General features: G+C 45.0%; 3 protein-coding genes across 3 annotated transcripts in view; 2 read left to right on the top strand and 1 right to left on the bottom strand.

Annotated features, from left to right (window-relative positions):
- piezo2b (piezo-type mechanosensitive ion channel component 2b) overlaps window positions 1-11,464 on the top strand; it is a 35,049-nt gene extending 23,585 nt beyond the window's left edge. The window contains 28 exon segments of the mRNA XM_077723881.1: window positions 452-695; window positions 1,313-1,430; window positions 1,496-1,652; window positions 1,714-1,803; window positions 2,453-2,574; window positions 2,690-2,758; window positions 3,964-4,067; window positions 4,279-4,377; window positions 4,568-4,700; window positions 4,896-4,961; window positions 5,042-5,208; window positions 5,292-5,485; window positions 6,015-6,188; window positions 6,686-7,255; window positions 7,317-7,575; window positions 7,647-7,829; window positions 7,893-8,229; window positions 8,338-8,470; window positions 8,565-8,712; window positions 8,799-9,010; window positions 9,087-9,245; window positions 9,332-9,479; window positions 9,575-9,763; window positions 9,834-9,926; window positions 10,296-10,585; window positions 10,656-10,735; window positions 10,910-11,129; window positions 11,212-11,464. Coding sequence (XP_077580007.1) covers window positions 452-695; window positions 1,313-1,430; window positions 1,496-1,652; window positions 1,714-1,803; window positions 2,453-2,574; window positions 2,690-2,758; window positions 3,964-4,067; window positions 4,279-4,377; window positions 4,568-4,700; window positions 4,896-4,961; window positions 5,042-5,208; window positions 5,292-5,485; window positions 6,015-6,188; window positions 6,686-7,255; window positions 7,317-7,575; window positions 7,647-7,829; window positions 7,893-8,229; window positions 8,338-8,470; window positions 8,565-8,712; window positions 8,799-9,010; window positions 9,087-9,245; window positions 9,332-9,479; window positions 9,575-9,763; window positions 9,834-9,926; window positions 10,296-10,585; window positions 10,656-10,735; window positions 10,910-11,129; window positions 11,212-11,464 — 5,011 coding nt within the window.
- Window positions 11,465-13,353: 1,889 nt separating this feature from the next.
- Window positions 13,354-15,995, bottom strand: napgb (N-ethylmaleimide-sensitive factor attachment protein, gamma b). The gene is made up of 11 exons (XM_077723877.1): window positions 15,815-15,995; window positions 15,612-15,679; window positions 15,178-15,262; window positions 15,079-15,096; window positions 14,876-15,016; window positions 14,706-14,772; window positions 14,567-14,637; window positions 14,403-14,481; window positions 14,229-14,308; window positions 14,015-14,144; window positions 13,354-13,896 (listed from the first exon to the last, which is right to left on the bottom strand). Exons 1-11 carry the CDS (start codon window positions 15,868-15,870, stop codon window positions 13,747-13,749), a joined length of 945 nt encoding a protein of 314 aa, XP_077580003.1. The 5' UTR covers window positions 15,871-15,995; the 3' UTR covers window positions 13,354-13,746.
- A 662-nt stretch (window positions 15,996-16,657) lies between these two features.
- Window positions 16,658-19,766, top strand: rab12 (RAB12, member RAS oncogene family). Its single transcript, XM_077723880.1, has 6 exons — window positions 16,658-17,053; window positions 17,750-17,810; window positions 18,515-18,653; window positions 18,772-18,861; window positions 18,958-19,062; window positions 19,136-19,766. The coding sequence occupies exons 1-6, from the start codon at window positions 16,828-16,830 to the stop codon at window positions 19,241-19,243; spliced, it is 729 nt and encodes a 242-aa protein (XP_077580006.1). The 5' UTR covers window positions 16,658-16,827; the 3' UTR covers window positions 19,244-19,766.
- The last annotated feature ends 46 nt before the right edge of the window (window positions 19,767-19,812 follow it).

Here is a 19,812-nt window from a genome sequence, read left to right as displayed (position 1 = left end):
GAAAGCCTTTCCAGCAAAGTGTTGACGTGACAAATTGGAAAATCAACTTTGACTTTGGATGTATTTTTTTTACCGTACAAATGAACCTCTTTTTTTATATAACACTTTATATATACTTTCAAGCTGAGCGTTGGACGTTTTCAGCTGTCGGCAAAGCACTTTCCTCTGTACACATTTTATTACCCAGCCTAGCGCATAAATTTGCTGCTCTGCGGAACATATCCTGACCAAAGTTAACCCTTCAACATGAAGGTATGCCATAAACAAACACAGGTTCGCTTTCTTAACTCTGGTCCTCAATAAATATAGGACTTTTTTTCATGTTCCAAAAAAAACTTTATTTACTACCATCCCCTCCTAGTTCAAATGGATCAGATTTTTTTTTTAGTGCAAATGATGGCAGTCAATGTGTTTGCTAATGTTTTTTTTTGTGAATATATATTCTACGCAGATCCTATCTGGATATGCTGAAGGTGATCATGTTCAGCTACCTTTTCTGGTTCGTCTTGACCATCATCTTCATCACGGGGACTACACGAATCAGCGTGTTCTGCATGGGATACCTGGTGGCCTGCTTCTACTTCTTGCTCTTTGGTGGAGAGCTCCTGCTCAAGCCCATCAAGAAGATTCTCCATTACTGGGACTTCCTCATCGCCTACAACATCTTTGTCATCACCATGAAGAACATTTTGTCCGTGAGTAGGCAACTTTTCAACAAGAAGTCTTCTAGAAATATGTTTCAAGAATTTATGTACCCTGCCAACCTTGCAGTGCTCAGTATATTTTCTAAGAATATAATATTACACGGTTCAATGAAAACGTTTTTAGTAACTAAGTATATTTGCAACAAAACTTCATGAATTGAGCTACTGTCTACAATTCATTCATATATAATTGCATTAGGACCTTTGAGGACTTTAAAAAAATGACAGTGATACTTTGGCAAAAAATATTGCAAGTAGAATGACAGCTTTTTGGGATGTTTTTTACTGTTGTCTTTGAATGAAGAAATTGAGTGTATTTCTGTAAAAACCTCAGAGGTCAACAATCTACAAAACATGTATTTAAGAGGATATTTTCTTCCGGGTCACAACTGTAGGTCCCATCTGGACACTCCAAAAAACTATACTATATGATAAAACAATCAAAAAGCAAAAAATGAGGAATTATAGGAACATTTTAAGTATGTTGACTTTGTTTTTATTCCTAACAGTTTAACAATATTCTACTGAAAATACTATGAAGACATTTTGCATCTTATGGACTGCTCCCTCATTATTATTATTGTTATTATTCTTTGTTTTTTCTCCAGATCCTAGCTTGTGGCTACATCAACTCTCTGATCCCCAACAAGTGCTGGATGATCCAGCTTTTCAGCCTGTCGTGCACCATCAAGGACTACAACATAAACACCAACCAGGACCACCTGCGTAAGAAAACCTTCCCCACAAGCACGCACATCCGACCGCGATCATGACACGTTAAACCCGAGCAGATGTGGACCAGCGCTGCGAGCTCCCCAAGGACCAGGCGGGCATCATCTGGGACAGCATCTGCTTCGCCTTCCTCCTGCTGCAGCGCCGCGTCTTCATGAGCTACTACTTTCTCCACGTGGTGGCCGACATCCGAGCCGCGCAGATCCTCGCCTCCAGGTACGCACGTAGCGCGTGGTCGGGATAGCCGGACGCCATACTTAGCGGTTGTGTCGTCCAGGGGGGCGGAGCTCTTCCAGGCCACCATCGTCAAAGCGGTACGGGCGCGGCTGGAAGTGGAGTGCAAATCCGTGGAGCAACTCAAACGACAGTAAGACCCTTTATACAACACTTGTTTCAATAATGCGGAAGCATTTTTTTTTTTATTGAGGGACATACTTAGAGTTCATTTGAATTGTTTTTATTTATATTTGATTCATCAATTTCATATTAGATTTGGACGATTATTTCACTCCTGAAGGTAGACACTGCCCCCGGTGTCCAGTGACATACATTTTCTGAAGCGCTTTATCCTCATTAAGCTCGCTGAGGGTGCTGGAGCATATCCCAGCTGACTCCAGGCCAGAGGCAATTGGCCTAGGGGCAATTTTTGAGTGTCCAATCAGCCTATCATGCATATTTTTAGAATGTGGGACAAAACCGGAGTACCTGGAGGAAACCCACACAGGCCCAGGGAGAAATTCATTCAATCAAAAGACTTCATTATCATTATACACAGCTGCGTGGACCGACCTGGATTTGAACCCACAACCCCAGAGCTGTGAGGCCGACGTGCTTAACCACTCAGCCCCAATTTCATATTTGTATTATTGTTCTTACACTTTCAACTAGCTGTGATGCTATTACTGTACTTATATGACCATCTTTGTTTATTTTACGACCTACTTTACTTTTGAATGATATAGTAGCATAGTATAGAATCCACATACTAATCTTTTGCGTGTGTACCCCAAACACAGGATGGAGCGCATCAAAGTGCGCCAGCAAAAGTTCAAGCGCGGCAAGGAGAAGATGCTGAGCATAGCGCAGGAATCTGTGGACGGACAGATGCTTGCCCCGCCCCCCGCCGAGGAGGACGAGGGTATGGTCGCCTGCCTGGCACGCCTTCGTGCTGATGATGCTAAGCTAACGCCGCCGCTCTTCCTAAGCTACTTACTTTGTGTGGTGTTGCACTGATGTCATTTGTAAAATTTTAGGAGCGCAGCGAGCCAAAGCCAAGACCAAAAAAAAGCACTGGTGGAGGCCGTGGGTCGACCATGCTTCTAGTAGGTTGACCCCTCCCTCTCTTTTGCTCTCTCTTCCGCTCCCATTGGCCCTTGTGTCCTCGACCAGAACGCCACCCGGCGTTCCCCAAACCGTCCGAGGGCTCCCGAGGCAATGGCTGTCGTCCTCTGGTCCTTTTTTTTTAGTCCTTTTCTGTCTCTATTTGGGGGACGCTTGTCCAATGTCGTCCAAGAGCCGCTTTTAAAGATCCTCGTGCGACGATATGGCCTCAAATAGACGCGAGGGCAACGAGCCAATGAGAAAAGGACTAACGGCCAGAGGCGGGGCTTGTGGTTTAAACACCCGAAGAGCCCGCGGTGGGGAATTGCCCAGTTTTTTTTTCGCAAAGAGATGAAATCCTCTCGCCTCTTAAGGGTTCATTCTTTGCCCTCAGACATGATCCAAACCAACGGGGGTCCCCACAAAATGATTTGAAGTTTTTAAAACCATTGGCTGACGTTAAAAAAAAAGATCTTAACTGATAGTGAAAGCGACAGAAAGTGAGTTTTTGACTTCCACTTTTTAACACGGTACTTTAATGCGCCCTTTTATGTGGTTAAATACGGACGAATAAATGCAATATAACCAACTATAAACGGAAAAAGTGATTTAATGGCTGCGTGCAGTCGTTTTGAGGAGATTGTAAAACCTCTTTCAGCAGGATGAATGAATTAATGGATTATGAAACTTCTCAAGATATATCCATCAAATCAAACGGAACAGACAATTAAATTTGAGGTTACTGAGGTCAAAGGTCACCAAGGTCAAAAAAGAATTTTGCGAAAATGAGTTTCATGCTTAATGGGAGTACCCAAATGCATTAAAATGGCAAAGAAAACCATTACTTAGCATTAAAATAATAATAATCCTATCTGGTTATGCTTTAATAGTGGTTTGTTTTCTAAACTAAAAAAATATGAGCAATTCTCCCTTTTTGTTTTCTTAAACCACAACCTGTTGTTGACGGATCATGTCGGCTCCCAATTTTCTCCGCTCCGGCACCCCCCCCGAGTCCCCCAGTCGTATTTCTGTTCAAGGACACAAGTCAGCCCTTTCTCTCTTGAAACTCCGCTGTAACTCCACTCTAATGACAAACGCACATCACGTCAGCGCTTCGTGCCCGTCGTGTTAGCGTCTTTGACCTCGCCGTCGCCGCCGCCCGCCCGCACGCCGTCCACCAAAATAACCCTCACACTGTACTCGCCAGTGGTGAGAAGCGGCGAGTATTACTTGTTTGAAACTGACAGCGAGGAGGAAGAGGAGGAGGAAGACATGAAAGAGGAGGAGCCACCCAAGAGGTCCGCCTTCCAGGTACTTTGTCTCTTATTCGATTGGCTCTTTTTAGGAGAGGATTTCCGCTTGAATGTAACACGGATTGAGAATTGAGAACTATACTAACCCTCTCAACTTGTCTTTCCTGCACCACTTGTCTTTTTTTTTTCCTTTCCACCTATGGACATGACCCTTCCTTCCTACCTTACCTCTACCACAACCGTTGTCTTTCCCCCCTCCCCAACAATAGCGAGCTATCAGGAAGTTTGTGTCGGCCGTTCTGGCCTTGCCCAAGTCTGTCATAAAGCTGCCTAAAACTGTGCTTCAATATGTAGTGAGAGCAGGAAAGGTAACAACAACTATTGCTTCATTTGTGCATGACCAAAAAAGCGCATCGGGCTTTTTTGTCTGTGGCCATTGTTGTTGTTGTTGTAATTGGTCAATGAAATGGACTAGTTGGACCCTTTTCCAATGCATGTTTCCCTGTTGACCTCTTGTTCAGCTTCCTTTTTAATGATTGTGTCTTTCGTCACCTGCAGTTCCTCTACCAGACTTGGATCAAAGACCCCAAAGCCGCCCTGAAAGCCAGAGCTAAGGAGAAACGCAAGTTCTGGAAACGATACACCAAGGGTGCGAGAAGCAAAAAAAGCAAAAAAAGCAAAAACGAGGACGGTGAGTCCAACCAGATTACCTCGATTTCTTTTTTTTAATGGATTGGGACACATTTCAAATGGGTTTCAATATATTTTCATCCCTTTTAATTATTCTTTTTATGACTGTAAACTGTTCAAAAGCTTAACATGGATTTGAGATGATCCACAATTCATGAAATTGACTGCAAATGTCTTTTTTTGTCTTCTCCATCAGCCCACGTGGGCGTCCAGGTGGACGAGCTCTCGGAAAGCCTAGACAAAGATGGCAGCTCTGGACCAGGTTGGCTTTTTCTTCTTTTTTTCCCCCTTTCTCTCCACTGTTAATTACTCTTATCTTTTATTCTGGAATATCTCACACAGACAACATCTTCAAGCGGGTGTTCAACCTGATCAAGTTCACGTGGGTGTTGCTGCAGACCACCGTGGACAGCTTCACCCGCTGGATGAACGAAGTCTGCCGGGAATACATCGACATCTCCACCGTGCTGAGAATCGAGCGCTGCATGCTCACCAGGGAGGTCAAGAAGGTATGGCCGCCAACGAGGTGGTGAGGGGGGCTCTCTGCTCCCGTGAAACGTTTGAGAGACAAAGACCGGACGTCCTCCTCCAGGGCAACGTGCCATCCAGGGAGAGCATCCACGTGTACTACCAGAAGGCCATGCGGCTCAACATGTCGCGGCAGGCCAGCGTGGAAATGCTCAGCGACGACGAGTCGGCGGCGGGATCCACCAGGGTTCGACGGAGGCGGAGGGGCTACCCGATGGAGAGCCAGGCCTCCACGGCCTCCAGGGACAGCATGTCCAGGTAGGCCATTCACGGGAATTGACCCTCAATATTTTTGGATGGGTCAAAAACCTCAAAACAAAAAGGAGTCAGGAAGTCAGCCATTTTGGGTCAATTCCAAGTCTTAACATGAGAAACAATCTGAATCAGTAAATCTTCGACTTGACTGGACTGGACTTGACCTTCTGACCTTTGACCTTATGGTTGTCAAATTTTAATCATATGTTCCATTTATTATTTTAAACAAATCCTGCAAATTTGATACTTATTTAATTCAAAGTGGAAAAAAATAGTTTGGTCTTTTGACCTTTTGACCCCAGAATTGAATGATGGCTCCTGTTTCATGTCAAATTTGATCATGATCCCTGTATTTGCTATTAACTAATCTCGAATGCAAAGATTGTGACAATTTCAATGTGTTCCTGTGGCCTTTGACCTCATCACAACAAAACTGCATGGAATATTGTGGCATGACTGTCATTGCATCGTGGTCAGCGCTAAGCTAACCCACCCCATGTCACCCCGATTCTTCCACCCACCCTCATCTCAGCGCATACACGGAAGCCACCACCTTGTTTTCCCGTCAGTCCACACTGGAGGACCTGGACGGGATGCCCGAGTGCATCCCCAAAACCAGCGAGCGCCCGCGGCCCAAACTGCGCAAGATGTACAGCGTGGACATGTCCAACTCGTCCGTGGACAGCGTTAGCAGCTTCGTGTCCAGGTGCAACCCCACCCCTGGACGCATTACATTCACTTGCACACACACACGCTTCAGGCATCCATCTTGTCCCGTGTAACATCATTATCAGCTCCAAATTGGAATTGCCACTTCCATTTCATTTTGCAATCTTGTGCTGCAAGTTTGATAGTATCCCTTTGTTCATTTTTGAGTTATCTTGAACACTGAAAGACGAACCATTTGATTTAATTGGAATTATACCAATTAAAGGAGCGGGTTCCGATTCAATTGACAAAAAAACTAACCTGATTTTGGAGTGTTTTTTAATTTTTTTAAAATTTTTATTTCTATTTATAACAACTAAACTGGTTTCAGCCGTTTAGGAACTAAAAAGATAGCCTTGTCTTGTCCAACTTTCCTTGTCAGAGGTAATAACACATTGCTTTATTTGGATTCCATTTCCATCTTTCCAGCCCCGCCTAGCTTTTGTTAAAAAACCCTCACCTTTCTTCTCAAATCTTACAAGACATGTCCTCCAGACAGGGCACCACGGAAACCATAGAAGAAGAAGGAGCGGAGGATCATCGGGAGCATGTGCGTCGTGTCCCACTCAAATCCCAAGATTGGGACGACACTGAGGACCAACGCCAGTCCGAAGAAGTCCAGGAAGAACCGCCAGAGGAACCGCCAGAGTCACAGGAAGTAAAAGACGCAGAGGGGCGTGTCCTCAGCGGCGACGAACAGGATATAGAACGGGAAAGGAGCGTCATCTGGGGCTCTTTCACCCAAGACGAAGCACCTTCCAGCGAAGACGGCGAAAGGGGCGGAGGAAGTCAGAAGGACTTCCCCCAAGCCGAAATCCAGGCCGAGGGCGTCACCCGCACGCCGGAGACGGACGCCTCCAAGACGTCGGACGGCGAGGTGCCGCCCAGCTACAGCAAGGCGGTCAGCTTCGACCGGCTGGAGATGAGCGACGACGACAGCGACGTGGACAAAAGACGGCGGCGCCGCATGCTGGTGACTTCGGACAGCCGTTCGGACAGCAGGTCCGACATCCTGCTGCCCTCCGTCACCACCGAGTTGACCGCCAGCGAACTGCTCCTCAACAAGTAAGATTTGCCACGTCCGGTGTGTGGATGAGGCGGATGCAATTCTTCCCTCTGCCACTAGGATGTTCTACGATGAGGAATTGGAACAGTCGGAAAAGTTCTACCAGGCTCAGCCGCTGTTGCTACAGCTCTCCTACGCCCTCTACAACATGCTGGTGGCGCACTCGGAGATGGTTTGCTTCCTGGTCATCATCATCAACCACATGGTGTCGGCCAACTTTGCCACGCTGGTTCTTCCCGTCACCATTTTCCTGTGGGCCATGTTGTCGGTTCCACGGCCCAGCAAGCGCTACTGGATGACCGCCATCGTCTATACCGAGGTACTAAATTAACATTTTTTTAAAGAAATATCTTACCAAGCAACCCTTGTGGTATCCGGTGTGTTCCTCAGGTGACCATCGTCATCAAGTACTTCTTCCAGTTCGGCTTCTTCCCTTTCAACCAGAACCAGAAGTACGAGAAGGACAATCCCTACTACCCGCCAAACATTATCGGCGTGGAAAAGAAGGAGGGCTACGTCCACTACGATCTGGTCCAACTCCTGGCGCTCTTCTTCCACAGATCCATCCTCAAGGTACAAGCTAGCTAGCTAGCCCCTCCTTGCGATTGTCTTTGAGTATCCACCATGTCTTGGCAGTGCCACGGCCTGTGGGACGACGACAACCCCAAGGAGAGGAGGGAGGCTTCTCGCCAGAGCGAGTCGGAGGACGAGGGCAGCCATAGGGACGAGAGCGAGAGGGAGTCGGGAGCCGGCTCCGTGGCCTCTGCCGGCTCCGTTTCGTCGGGCTTACGCGAACGCCGGGGCTCCGCGCAAACGTTGCGCTCCATCAACTTTGGCCCTTCCGTGGAGTCGGACCGCGTGCAACTGCACGACCCGCAGCAACCCACTTACCAACAGCAACGGCGCACCAGTTCCGGTGGGGCTTCGCACGTCTCGCATCGATCCATCAACTCCGTTGCCAGAACCAAGCGAGGTCAGGTTCATGTTGGGGGATTTTGTTTGACTTTGAATATTCCAGCTGAATTTTTCAGTTTTTGAAATAGCCACTCACCTTGATTTTGTCTGGATTTCCATTCCCCAGAAAGCGTGACGTCCCACGGCAGCAGCCACAAGGACGGCAGCGAAGCCAGCATTCATCAGAAGAGCAAAAAGCAGATGATCTTGGAGAAGTTGAAGGAGCAGCTGTACAAAGCCAGAGGCTTCCTTGTCAACAAGTATAAGCCATCATTTTGGGGGGGGGGGCATTTTCCTTTTTGGATTGACTTCCCATCTGAGAAATTGGATCAAAACTCTCGGCACCCATTTCAGGTTGAAGGAGATTTACGTGCCCATGCGGCAGTTCTTCTACGACCTGATCCATCCCGAGTACAGCGCCGTCACAGACGTCTACGTCCTGATGTTCCTGGCCGACACCGTGGACTTCATCATCATCGTCTTTGGCTTCTGGGCCTTTGGCGTAAGACTAAAATGTGGAAACGCCAAACACAAATTCAGACTCCATTTTGCATAGATCCAAAATGTCCATTCGCTTTTTGCGTGCAGAAACACTCGGCGGCAGATATCACGTCGTCCCTGTCGGAGGATCAAGTCCCCGGACCTTTCCTGGTGATGGTCCTCATCCAGTTTGGGACCATGGTGGTGGACCGGGCCCTTTACCTGCGCAAGTCGGTCATGGGCAAAGTCATCTTCCAGGTCTTACTGGTCTTTGGCATCCACTTTTGGATGTTCTTCATCCTACCCAAAATCACAGAGAAGTAAGAACGTAGCCGCCATTGCTGCCTCAGGTCCAGTTCTTTAAGTCGTTGTGTGTGCTTTCCCGTCTCCGTCAAGGCGTTTCAATCAGAACAACGTGGCTCAGATGTGGTATTTTGTCAAGTGCATCTACTTTGGGCTGTCGGCCTATCAGATCCGTTGTGGTTACCCCACCCGCGTCTTGGGTAACTTCCTCACCAAGAGCTACAATTACGTCAACCTATTCCTCTTTCAAGGGTAAGGAATTAAGACAAAATGAGTTTTTTGGTCTACCCGTCCAAATAAAAAATTTTTAAAAAATCCCCAAACTTCAACCCCAACAGATTCCGCATGGTTCCTTTCCTGACCGAACTGCGTGCCGTGATGGACTGGGTTTGGACGGACACTTCGCTGTCTCTGTCCAGCTGGATCTGCGTGGAGGACATCTACGCTCACATTTTCATCCTCAAATGTTGGCGGGAGTCAGAAAAGGTGATGGAAATAAGACAGAGAATATTTTGGGGCAAATCCGGGTCATTTTTTTGATATCTTGTCTCTTGAAAGCACATGTCTTTCCACCCTCGCAGCGCTACCCTCAACCCCGAGGCCAGAAGAAGAAGAAGGTGGTCAAGTACGGAATGGGCGGCATGATCATAACCCTGCTCATCTGCATCGTGTGGTTCCCGCTGCTCTTCATGTCACTGGTCAAGTCGGTGGCCGGCGTGGTCAACCAACCCCTGGACGTCTCCTTGGAGATCACCTTGGCGGGCTTCCAGGTGAGAGACCAAAGAGTCCAACTGTAACGGAGCGCCGGCTGAATTTTGCTCTCCTTTTCATTGACGGCAGCCCATCTTCACCATGAGCGCCCAGCAGAAGCAACTGCGGGAAGTCAACGAAAAAGACTTTACCAAATTCGTCAAGACCTACGACGATAACGAAGTAAGTAAAGCAACCGCGAACCCACTCGGATTCACTAGTAAGAAACAGAAATACAAAACTTTGCTTTTAGCTGTATATACTAAGGGAGAGGTGACCTAATTATGGCCCACTACACTTTTTGGGGGATAAACATATACCAGAAATTTGATTAAAAAAACATCTGCAAATTCTAACTGTAATGGCTCTTTAAAATGTTGAGTTTTTAGCAATAACTTTGGTTTTCTTGACTATTGTTTTTCATACGATTGCTGTTATTAACTGCAATTGCAATCAACCGGGTTGCAAAGGATATAATGTAAAAATATATATATATCTATATAAAATCTGTATTTCTATATATTTGTCTGATATATTTGGTATGTTTTCCAGGCCGCCCTGGAGTGGCTGGGGGGTTACCTCCCAGGCGACCTGGTGATCGCCGAGCTGAAGGGCAGCTCCAACTCCCTGTGGACCATCAGCCCCCCGAGCAGGGACACCCTGATCGACATGCTGACCCTGAACGAGGATTTCCCCATCACCGTGTCGTGGTCGGTGCAGCGCAACCTCAGCTTGGGCGCCAAGGCCGAGAAGGCCTTCGGCAAACGGGTCACCAACCTGGCCAAGGACACCAGGAACCAGCTGGTGCTGCTCCTCAACGGGAACGATAGCCTATCGCACGTGTGAGTGGAGCGCTCGCCCCGACCACCTCTGGGACGGGCGCCAATCCACTTTACCTTGACACCCCCGCAGGACGCTGAGCAACATCTTCCCAAGGTACATCAGAGCGCCCAGCGACTCGGACGCCAAGCCCGTCGATCAGCTGTATAAAGGTAGAAAACACCACAACTCTACATTTATGCTTATGATCCATTTTAGATATAATATTTATATACATATATATTTTTAAATCAGATTAAAAGAACTGGATCAAATGCTCTGGAAATTCAGTTGTTTATATATCTAAAACAATGTTTTAGCTTATTCTATTTATTTTTTTATTTAAGATCACAACATGCTGGACATCAGCCTGACCCTGCGGCAAGAGAAAACGGGCCAGCGTCAGCAGCAGGAGTGGTGGATCGTCAACCAGACGGAACGTGGACCGGTACCCCGCAGTCAGAACCCCAACCAGAACCCCAACCAGAACCAGGACGCCTGCCTGGAGCTCTACGTCTTCAGCGACCAAGTCAGCCCGCCCAGCCTGGGCTTCCTGGCCGGATACGGGTAGGAACGGAGCGGATATGATCGAAAACCCTGCCCTTTTCTCTTCTCTGACCCTACCGCCCTCTTCCTTCCCCTCCCTCAGGATCATGGGCCTGTACGCCTCGGTAGTGCTGGTGATCGGTAAGTTTGTGCGTGAGTTTTTCAGCGGCATCTCTCACAAGATCATGTTTGAGGAGCTGCCCAACGTGGACCGCATCCTCAAGCTGTGTACCGACATCTTTTTGGTGCGAGAGACGGGCGAGTTGGACCTGGAAGAGGACATGTACGCCAAGCTCATCTTCCTCTACCGCTCGCCCGAAACCATGATCAAATGGACGCGTGAGAAGAACCAGTGAGTTTCAAGTTGTTGTTTTTTTTCCTTGGGATTTTTGGAGCACACATTTTGGGTGACCGCTACTTTTCCTCACACCCTGAGCACGCTGTAAAAAGTTCTCACCTGGGAAGAATTTTTTTTTCTTTTTTTTCTTCGTTTTTGTGCTGAAAAACGGGACTTCGGAAAAGGGCTTTCCACACCAAAAAATGAGCACAATTCTTCTTCTTCTTCTTCTGTCCGACCGGAATGCTTGGAACTGTTGGGGGTGGGAGCGTGCAATAGTTTTTCCAAAATAACCCATGTGGATTGGTGCAAAATACCGACGCCCACGGAAAAGTGGGTTTTGCTGTCGTCGGTGTTTGGGTGAACCACTTTTGTTTTTCATCTTTTCTTTGTTTTTGTTTTTTTGAAGTATTAACACGCATACGTACGCCTTTCTCAGGAAGCGCTCTTTCCATTTTAGTCGGTCGCCGCCATTGCAAAATGGCTGGGAAGTTCGTCCCGTGATCAAAAATGGCTGACTTTATTTGCAGAATAAAAATGAATTAGTTATTTATTAACGAGCGTAGCTGCTTAAGACATTTTAGGAACATTTTTTAATGATATTGATGCCGCAAGTTAAGGGCAAGTGATTATAATGATGTTGTTTTATTTTTTCATTATTGGAATCATCAGTTTCCATATATTTTCTTATAAATTATAATTTGAAAATCAGTAAAAGGCAAAACACAATGTTAAAGTTAAAATATTTAAACATATTTTTGGGTGATTGTTCTTTTTAAGTTTTAAAAAAGTATTTTATTTATCTGGCAGTCATTTTCAATCAAAAAATCAACTGAGCTTGCAAAAAAAATACATTTTTTTGCGCAATTCTACAACATATACACTCAGGAAGCGCTCTTTTTGACATTGCGTTCTTTGTTTGTGTTTTTTGACACGTTGACTCTCAACTGGACTCGATCCAAATACTAAAACGGCATGTGACGTATGTAACGTTTACCGTACAAGAGAGTTGACGTTGAAATTTTGTCGGGGCTCTCATATTCAGGTTGAAGGGGAAAAAAAATAAATACAAAGAAAAACTATGCATTTAAGGGCATTGTAGCATGAGAGAAGCACTTCGTAATTGTTCATTTTAATACTTAAGAGGTCTTAACTGAAGTGTGAAATGTGAACATGTACTATGGATCATAAAGGTTGTGATGGAGGTGGTGAATAAAAACAAGAAAAATGGCGCCTCATGTCGCCTCTGTCTGCAATGTTTCTCGGCATTTGCACAGAAATACAGGTGAGACAAAACAGATGTTTTTTTTTTTAATGTTTGTGTCTGTCTTTGCTCACATTTTGGTTTTGGCTTTAGGTTAGAAAGTGGACTAAGTTTTGCAGAGTCGACGACGAGTGTTTGGAGGGGAAGTTGCAAACATTTGTTCTTAGGTGAGTTTAAAAATACCATTAATATAACTATCAAAAATGCCCCTTGCATAAAAACTAAAGTATTCAGAATAAAACTGATGGCATATCTGCTAAAATATAAAAAAAGTTTGAATTTGTATAAAATTATATATAATCTATAAATCATGCAACAAGATTTAAAAAAATGTTATGGGTTAAAGTTACTTTATATTCCACTCGACTCTTTTGTGGCTACTGTATTATCCGCACTATAGGACGCATCCAAAAAGACTTTTTTTCAATGGGTTCATAATCCAATGCACAAGATGAGTTAATCATGCTATAATATAACATTTAGCACAGAGCCACCTAGTGACTTCAGAACAACCCCCCTCAACCAACTGAGTCCGATAGTACACATACTATATCTATGGAAAATTTGCATAAAGGTCATTCTAAGACATTTCATGACAAAATATTTGCTTAAACATGCTATTATACAAAATAAAAAGACAACAGTGCCATTGAATAGATTGTTTATTGATGTCTCATATGTACATCAGATCGACTGCTTGTTCAAGGAATGTACACATGGGCGGAGCAAAAATTTAAACAAAAAAGTACATGAACCATCCCTTAAATATTTCCTTTTTTAAGAACTGTGAGATGATTGGTCATTTTCGTATCGACTGTAACACTAAATAAAACAAGTAATAATATCCACACATTTACATTTGTATTTTTCTAGGATGCACAAAAACAAATGTACACGTGCACGTCACAACTTTCATACTTGCATTTTAACTGAAAAGAAATCAGCAACATTTAAAAGTCTTGTTTTTTTCTGCGCCATGCGGCAAAAAGTGTCGAAGGTTTGTGACGGGATGGCGGGAAGGTTTGCAGACCCCGAGGTTAACACAGGCCGCCCTCATACTCGTCCTCATCACCTCCTCCTCCGGTGGCAGACGTGTCCCCGCCAGCGCCCCCTGCTGGCGCGGCGTTGGCCTTCTTCTTCTTGCTTACTCCGCCCGGCACCCGCAGCGAAATGGCCAGCTTGGCGTACTAAGAAATCACAGTGAGAGTAAGTGTATCGAACGGCGTCCAATCCGTCATAACCGGGAGAATCCGACTCTCCCGTTTCCGACGTATTGGGCGTCAAAAAAGTTCTGCAGTTCCTCACGTCATTGTCCATGTACTTGAGCAGAGGGGAGTTGCAGACTCGGGACACCTGGTCCTCATCTTGCTCGTCGTAACCCTGCAGCAGCGTCTCCATGGCGACGCAGTCCTCGCTGCCGCTGTAGCCGGGCAGGCTACAAAAAAAAATAAGGTACAAAAATGTACACGTGCACCGCGGTGACAAAGTGAGGTGTGGGAATTCTGGCTGTGGCTCGCACCTGTAACTCTCTCGGACGCACTTATCCGCCGCCACATAATCGCCCCGGTGAAGGTGGATCAGAACCTGAGCTGTGGTTTTCTGAAAGCAAACATGTCATTATTACCCACCCAAAATGGGTTAAAAATGTATACATATATATAAATAATGGCACTTTTTTTCCTCTTTGGCTGACCTTGAAGCACATTGGAAAATTCTCAATCTCCTTATACATGTTCTTCTCCTTCTGCAAAGCCACGGCAGCATCATCCAACCTTTGCAAACACACATTTTTAACGTCAACAATTTAGTCAACAGCCATGAACTAATAATAATTTGCAGCAATGTGCTACTCTTGACCTTTTTAAGCGTACCAGCAGCCTGGAAGCTTTGCCTAGCAACTCCACGGCTTGACGCAAACGGTCCTCGTTCTACAAAAAACATGACAACACAGTTGGCCACTTTCGACATAACGGCATAGAAATATATTTTTTTATACCTCAAATACACCAGCAGCCTTTTGATACAAGTCGACTGCTTTCTCAAGGTTAAGAGGTTCGATCAACCTACGTGCATAAAGAAATGAGATACATGTTTTATGGAACAAGTAGTGCTACAACCTAAAACTATCCAGTATGAACAGAAATCAATTCACAATGGCTGACTCACTTGCCAGCGCGGTCCAAAGCCATGGCCGCCGTATCAGGCGTTCCGTTCTCCATATACATCATGCACGCCTTCTCGATGTACTGAATGGCTTCTGGCATCTTTTTCTGCTCCTTCATCATCATTCCTGCTTGCTCGATAGCTCTATGCAAAACAAACCAATGCATTTACATCTCTCTCTCTTTTTTAGGATTTAAAATACTCACTTGGCAGCATGGAAAAGCCTGTGGAGGGAAAAGCTAAGGAAAAAAAGCGCAAATGGAAAATGCCAAGCTGAGGGGAGAATACACATTTGGAAAGGATACGTCTTGTTTTCGGTGTGGTATTCAGCTTCTTTCAGGTAAGCATCCTTAGCTTGATCATACTGCTTGGCGTTCTTGAAGCACACAGCTGAAAAGGAACAGTTTTTCATCTATCAAAAGTTGTGGATTAATTTAAAAGGATTTGTTGATATGTCCATCAAATCAAGCTGACAATGGTCAATTCATCCTTATTTGACCTTTCTTCTACTTTTATTTTCTAGAGCCGTGTGGCGCCGTGCTGCCCCCAGAGGACACCATTGGTACTACAACACAACAACATTTTTATAGGTGTGTTATTAATAATAATTACATTCCACTGCACACCACACGGCCATTCCCCTCTTTGTCTTCTGTGGGTCACAATTCCAAAATGCGCTAACTCTGCGTTGTTGTTTTTTTTTGACATTTCATTTTCATTGATTTTTTTTAAGACATACCCGCTTTGGCGTATTCCGAGGCAGCGCTATCAAAATCCGGTTTCCACTTTGTCAAGCTTGTCTTCAAGCTGCAATAAATTATATTATTCGTGAAAATGTAGATAATACGCATTCACCTGTCAGTGTCACATATGAAGACACAACAGTGGCCCATTAGCCGCAACTCGTTAGCACCAAACGTCAGTGGAATGCAATAAGCTTACCATTTCTCGGCTTTGGCTATATGTTCGTGGGCTTCGTTTATCTTCTGGGCGGCCATGTTGTCATTCAACAACGATGCGATGGAGGTTCGGTGACGGTTCGAGTTGCCCTGGAGGTTCTGCCCGTCGTTGTTTGGATTAAGATGCGGTGGCAGCGACGCGGCGTGACGTCACTACATGGCGCAGCCTACGGGTGCTTGCGAGGCCCTAATTTTTACATAAGAATTGCAGTTTTGAAATTTACAACAGCATTAGTACATGCGCTAAAAATGTTACATGTATAAACTCAAATGCGTATTACACACCCATTATTGTTTCACTGGGAGGTAAGGTAGTGGTTGTAAACCTGGCCACTAGGGGTAGTATTTGACACTGTTAGGACTGAAATTATCATAATCATGGCCAGAAAACTAAATGTAGCTCATACTGTGAAATAATTTTAAGTTATTCACTGTTCTTGTTGTGGTATATATTTTTTATACCAATTGACGTGGAGTTTTTAAAGTTTTATCATTAAAGAGTAGGGAAGCAAGGTTAGCGCCAAAACAAGTTGTCACAATTTGGATGAAGTACAAAACAATGTAAAGTTTAATGTTTATCTGCAAGTCAAATAAAGGGGTCATATTTTAATCTGAAAAATAAAAGGTCACAGAGGTCAAATATATGGCAATGCTTTGCACTTGACTGCTCAGGCCGGAATCTGCATGCTCTCTTCATAGACAAATTCCTTTACAATTCTATTTTAACGTTACTGGCCCCTTATGAAAACATATTACCACCGTTAAAAATAAAAACTAATGATTCTTTTTTGGGGTATATTTCCGACGGAAACGGAAAGAGTTTGAGTCTAGCCAAGGATATCCCCGCCCCTCGGCCTTTAATGGCCGGACAACAACAATCATCATCAGGAAGCGAACTTGCCCAAACTTCTCAGGGGACAAAAGAAAGTTTGCTGTGATAGAAAGTTTTCCAACGTTTCGTTTCTTTAACTTTTAATCACCCATGCAGAGTCGCTGATGGATCCGCGATACGGCGTCCCGCGGAGGGCCGGCGTCGGCAGCGGGGGCTCCTCCAACTCGTCGCCCGCTCTGGGGGCTCAGTCGCGCCGCAGGAAGATACCGCCCAGGCCCGCTGACTTCAAACTTCAAATTATTATTATCGGCTCACGGGGTGTCGGTAAAACCAGCATTATGGAACGTTACACCGACGCCACTTTCTCCGAGGCCTGCAAGTCCACCGTAGGTGAGGAGCGAAAAAAAGTGACCGTTGTCGCCTATTCACAACACTATGTGGAGGGCTCCGTCTATTAACAGGTTTACAATGGTCAAGGGTCAGTCTAATACAAGTTGACATTACCCCTATTACATTATTCTTTTCTCTATTCTTATGGGGGGAAAAAGTCGCGTGGAAGTACATACACTACATCTTAATTTGAAGTTATGTTTAAGAAAAGTGACATGTTAGCTTTTCTAAATAGCTAACCGGCATTATAATCGAAATAATTTCATTAGCATTGACTTCGTTTCGGTGATCAATTGAGGACAGGTTTTCGTCATTAACTAATTATTTAACCCTACGCGTTTTGTTTGTTTCATGTGACTTTCATTTGATTTAATCTAATTTAAACGTGACGCTGCTATAAGAATAAACAATGCATTGTACTGGTTGAAAACGACCTCTCCTGCCAGTTGAAATAATTCCACACTGTTAATATGATTTGAAATGACATAAGCCAGATGTTGACATCACATTTTCTGTCCCTGGTTTGTTGTTTGTTGCAAAACAGCTCAGGAGACTCTGCCACGACTGGCAGATCCCAAAATAGTCGCCCTCATGCTGGCAGCTGCCAGCTCTATTTTGAAATTTCCCCGCACTCGCCTCGGCCGACTATCACAACTGTTGATCGATTTATTAACAAATGCATTGTTTCTGTTCTAGGAGTGGATTTTAAAATCAAAACGGTGGAGCTGAGGGGGAAAAAGGTCCGACTTCAAATCTGGTGAGTGAGTGTTTGTAAATGGCATCCTACCGTGTGTGTTTTCTGGGTCACATGCTCTAACACATTTGCTGCCTTATTGCATGTGAGTGCCGCACGCGACCGATCACGGCTGGTGTCACCATTGCTTTGTGTGATTAACACGTCTTTTCCTTTCAACTTAACCCTCCCTCCAACCATCATCTCTGCATCCCTACCCATCTTTCGTGTGTGTTTTGTCTAGTTTAGACAGCTTCCATCACTCATCCATCTTTAAGGAATAACGTCTGTCTTCTCGTGACTCACAGGGCTGCCCCAGGTACAGTAGTGCTACCTTAAAAGGGACCTGTTGCACAAAATAGATGTTTGAATGGCCTGTTTAAGTCTAGCCGTGTGTAGACGTGTCCCTTATTTAATAATAAATAATCCTGAGGTATATTGCAAAAAGTAGAATAGTAATATACTGCAAATTTCTAGTTACCCTGTGAAACTACTTTTTCAGAACAACAAGAAAATGTCCAGTGGCAATGTAAAACTCAAAAAAATCTTTAACAAAAAAGCCCAATGTATGACATTGTTCTATACCTTAAAAAACATTTGATGTTGTTGGCTTTGTGTTAAATATTACTATTGCTGAGTCTCCGCCCCCAACGGTCTCGCTCAGGAATTCATTTCACAGTAAGATGAAATATTTGCACTGAAAAAATGTGTCTGTGTGCTTATGAAAGGGACACAGCCGGCCAGGAGCGCTTCAACAGCATCACGTCGGCATACTACCGTGGCGCCAAGGGGATCGTGCTGGTCTATGACATCACCAAGCAGGAGACCTTTGACGACCTTCCCAAGTGGATGAAGATGGTAGACAAGGTCGCTCATTGACACTACTTCTGCCAGAATTGCCAGAAAAAAAATCTCTTACATCATGGTTGTTTTTTGCCATTTTGAAGGTTGGTTTTGTAAATGTCTTCTTTGCCTCGCACATTAGTATGCGTCCGAGGAGGCGGAGCTCCTTCTGGTGGGAAACAAGTTGGACTGCGAGAGTGACCGTGTCATCTCCAGACAGCAAGGAGAGAGGGTGAGTGTTTGGAAACAGCCTCGCCTCAAGAACATTTTAGGAAACATTTGTCCGTTTTAGCGCTGACAATTAGGAACTCTTGTGTCCTTGCGCCAGTTTTCCTCTCGGATAAGCGGCATGCGTTTCTGCGAGACGAGCGCCAAAGACAACTGCAACGTGGATGAGATCTTTCTGAAGCTGGTGGAGGACATCCTCAGTAAGGTGGGCACATCACCAGATTGGAAAGCCATTTTTTTTGTTTATGGTTTGTGTCAACCATGTGTTGTGGCCCCAGATGCCGCTGGAGGTTCCCAACAAGGAGCTCTCGGGCAGCGTGCTTTCTCTGCAGCCTGAACCCGAAGTGCCTCCGGAGCTACCCCCACCTCGCATACGCTGCTGTTGAGGAAAAAAAAAAAAACTAACTCCATACACACCAAACCACTTCACAACCTTCTGCTCACACCTGCAATGTACCAAATTGACCACCAGAGGGTAGCTGCGCTTTAGAAGTCGCCACTGCAACCTCATTTCCACCCACATTTTTCCACCCTCACCCGGACTACCTCACTAGCTGTATGTACACCCACACACAAACGTGCCTTTGAGGTAGAGCGCCCCCTTTTCAATTTAACTGCTACTGCTAAAGCACACGTTTCTTATTTTAACACTGCCATGAAGAGAAGTATCACAGTAGGTTGTGACTCATCAGTATTGCCTATCCAGAATGTGCCGGGATGTGTTTAGGAAAGAAACACACTTGAAAGAAGTTGACGGGAATAATAGATATCGAACGTTGTCGCACATGAACAAACGTGTTATTATTTTTTTTTTTTTTTGCAGTGATGCAACAAGTCCACTGAAAATGTTATGAGTGTAACGGTCTTCCAATGTCGAAATTTCTATTCCTTTGAATGTGGTTTTATGTTAAATGAGTACACTCATACAGAGAAACAGGCCCAGTTGTTGGATTAT

This window comes from Stigmatopora nigra, chromosome 9 (assembly GCF_051989575.1).
Source record: "Stigmatopora nigra isolate UIUO_SnigA chromosome 9, RoL_Snig_1.1, whole genome shotgun sequence".
Classification (NCBI taxonomy): domain Eukaryota; kingdom Metazoa; phylum Chordata; class Actinopteri; order Syngnathiformes; family Syngnathidae; genus Stigmatopora; species Stigmatopora nigra.
The sequence above is the reverse complement of the archived record's forward strand: the minus strand, read 5'-3'. Positions and strand labels throughout refer to the sequence as shown.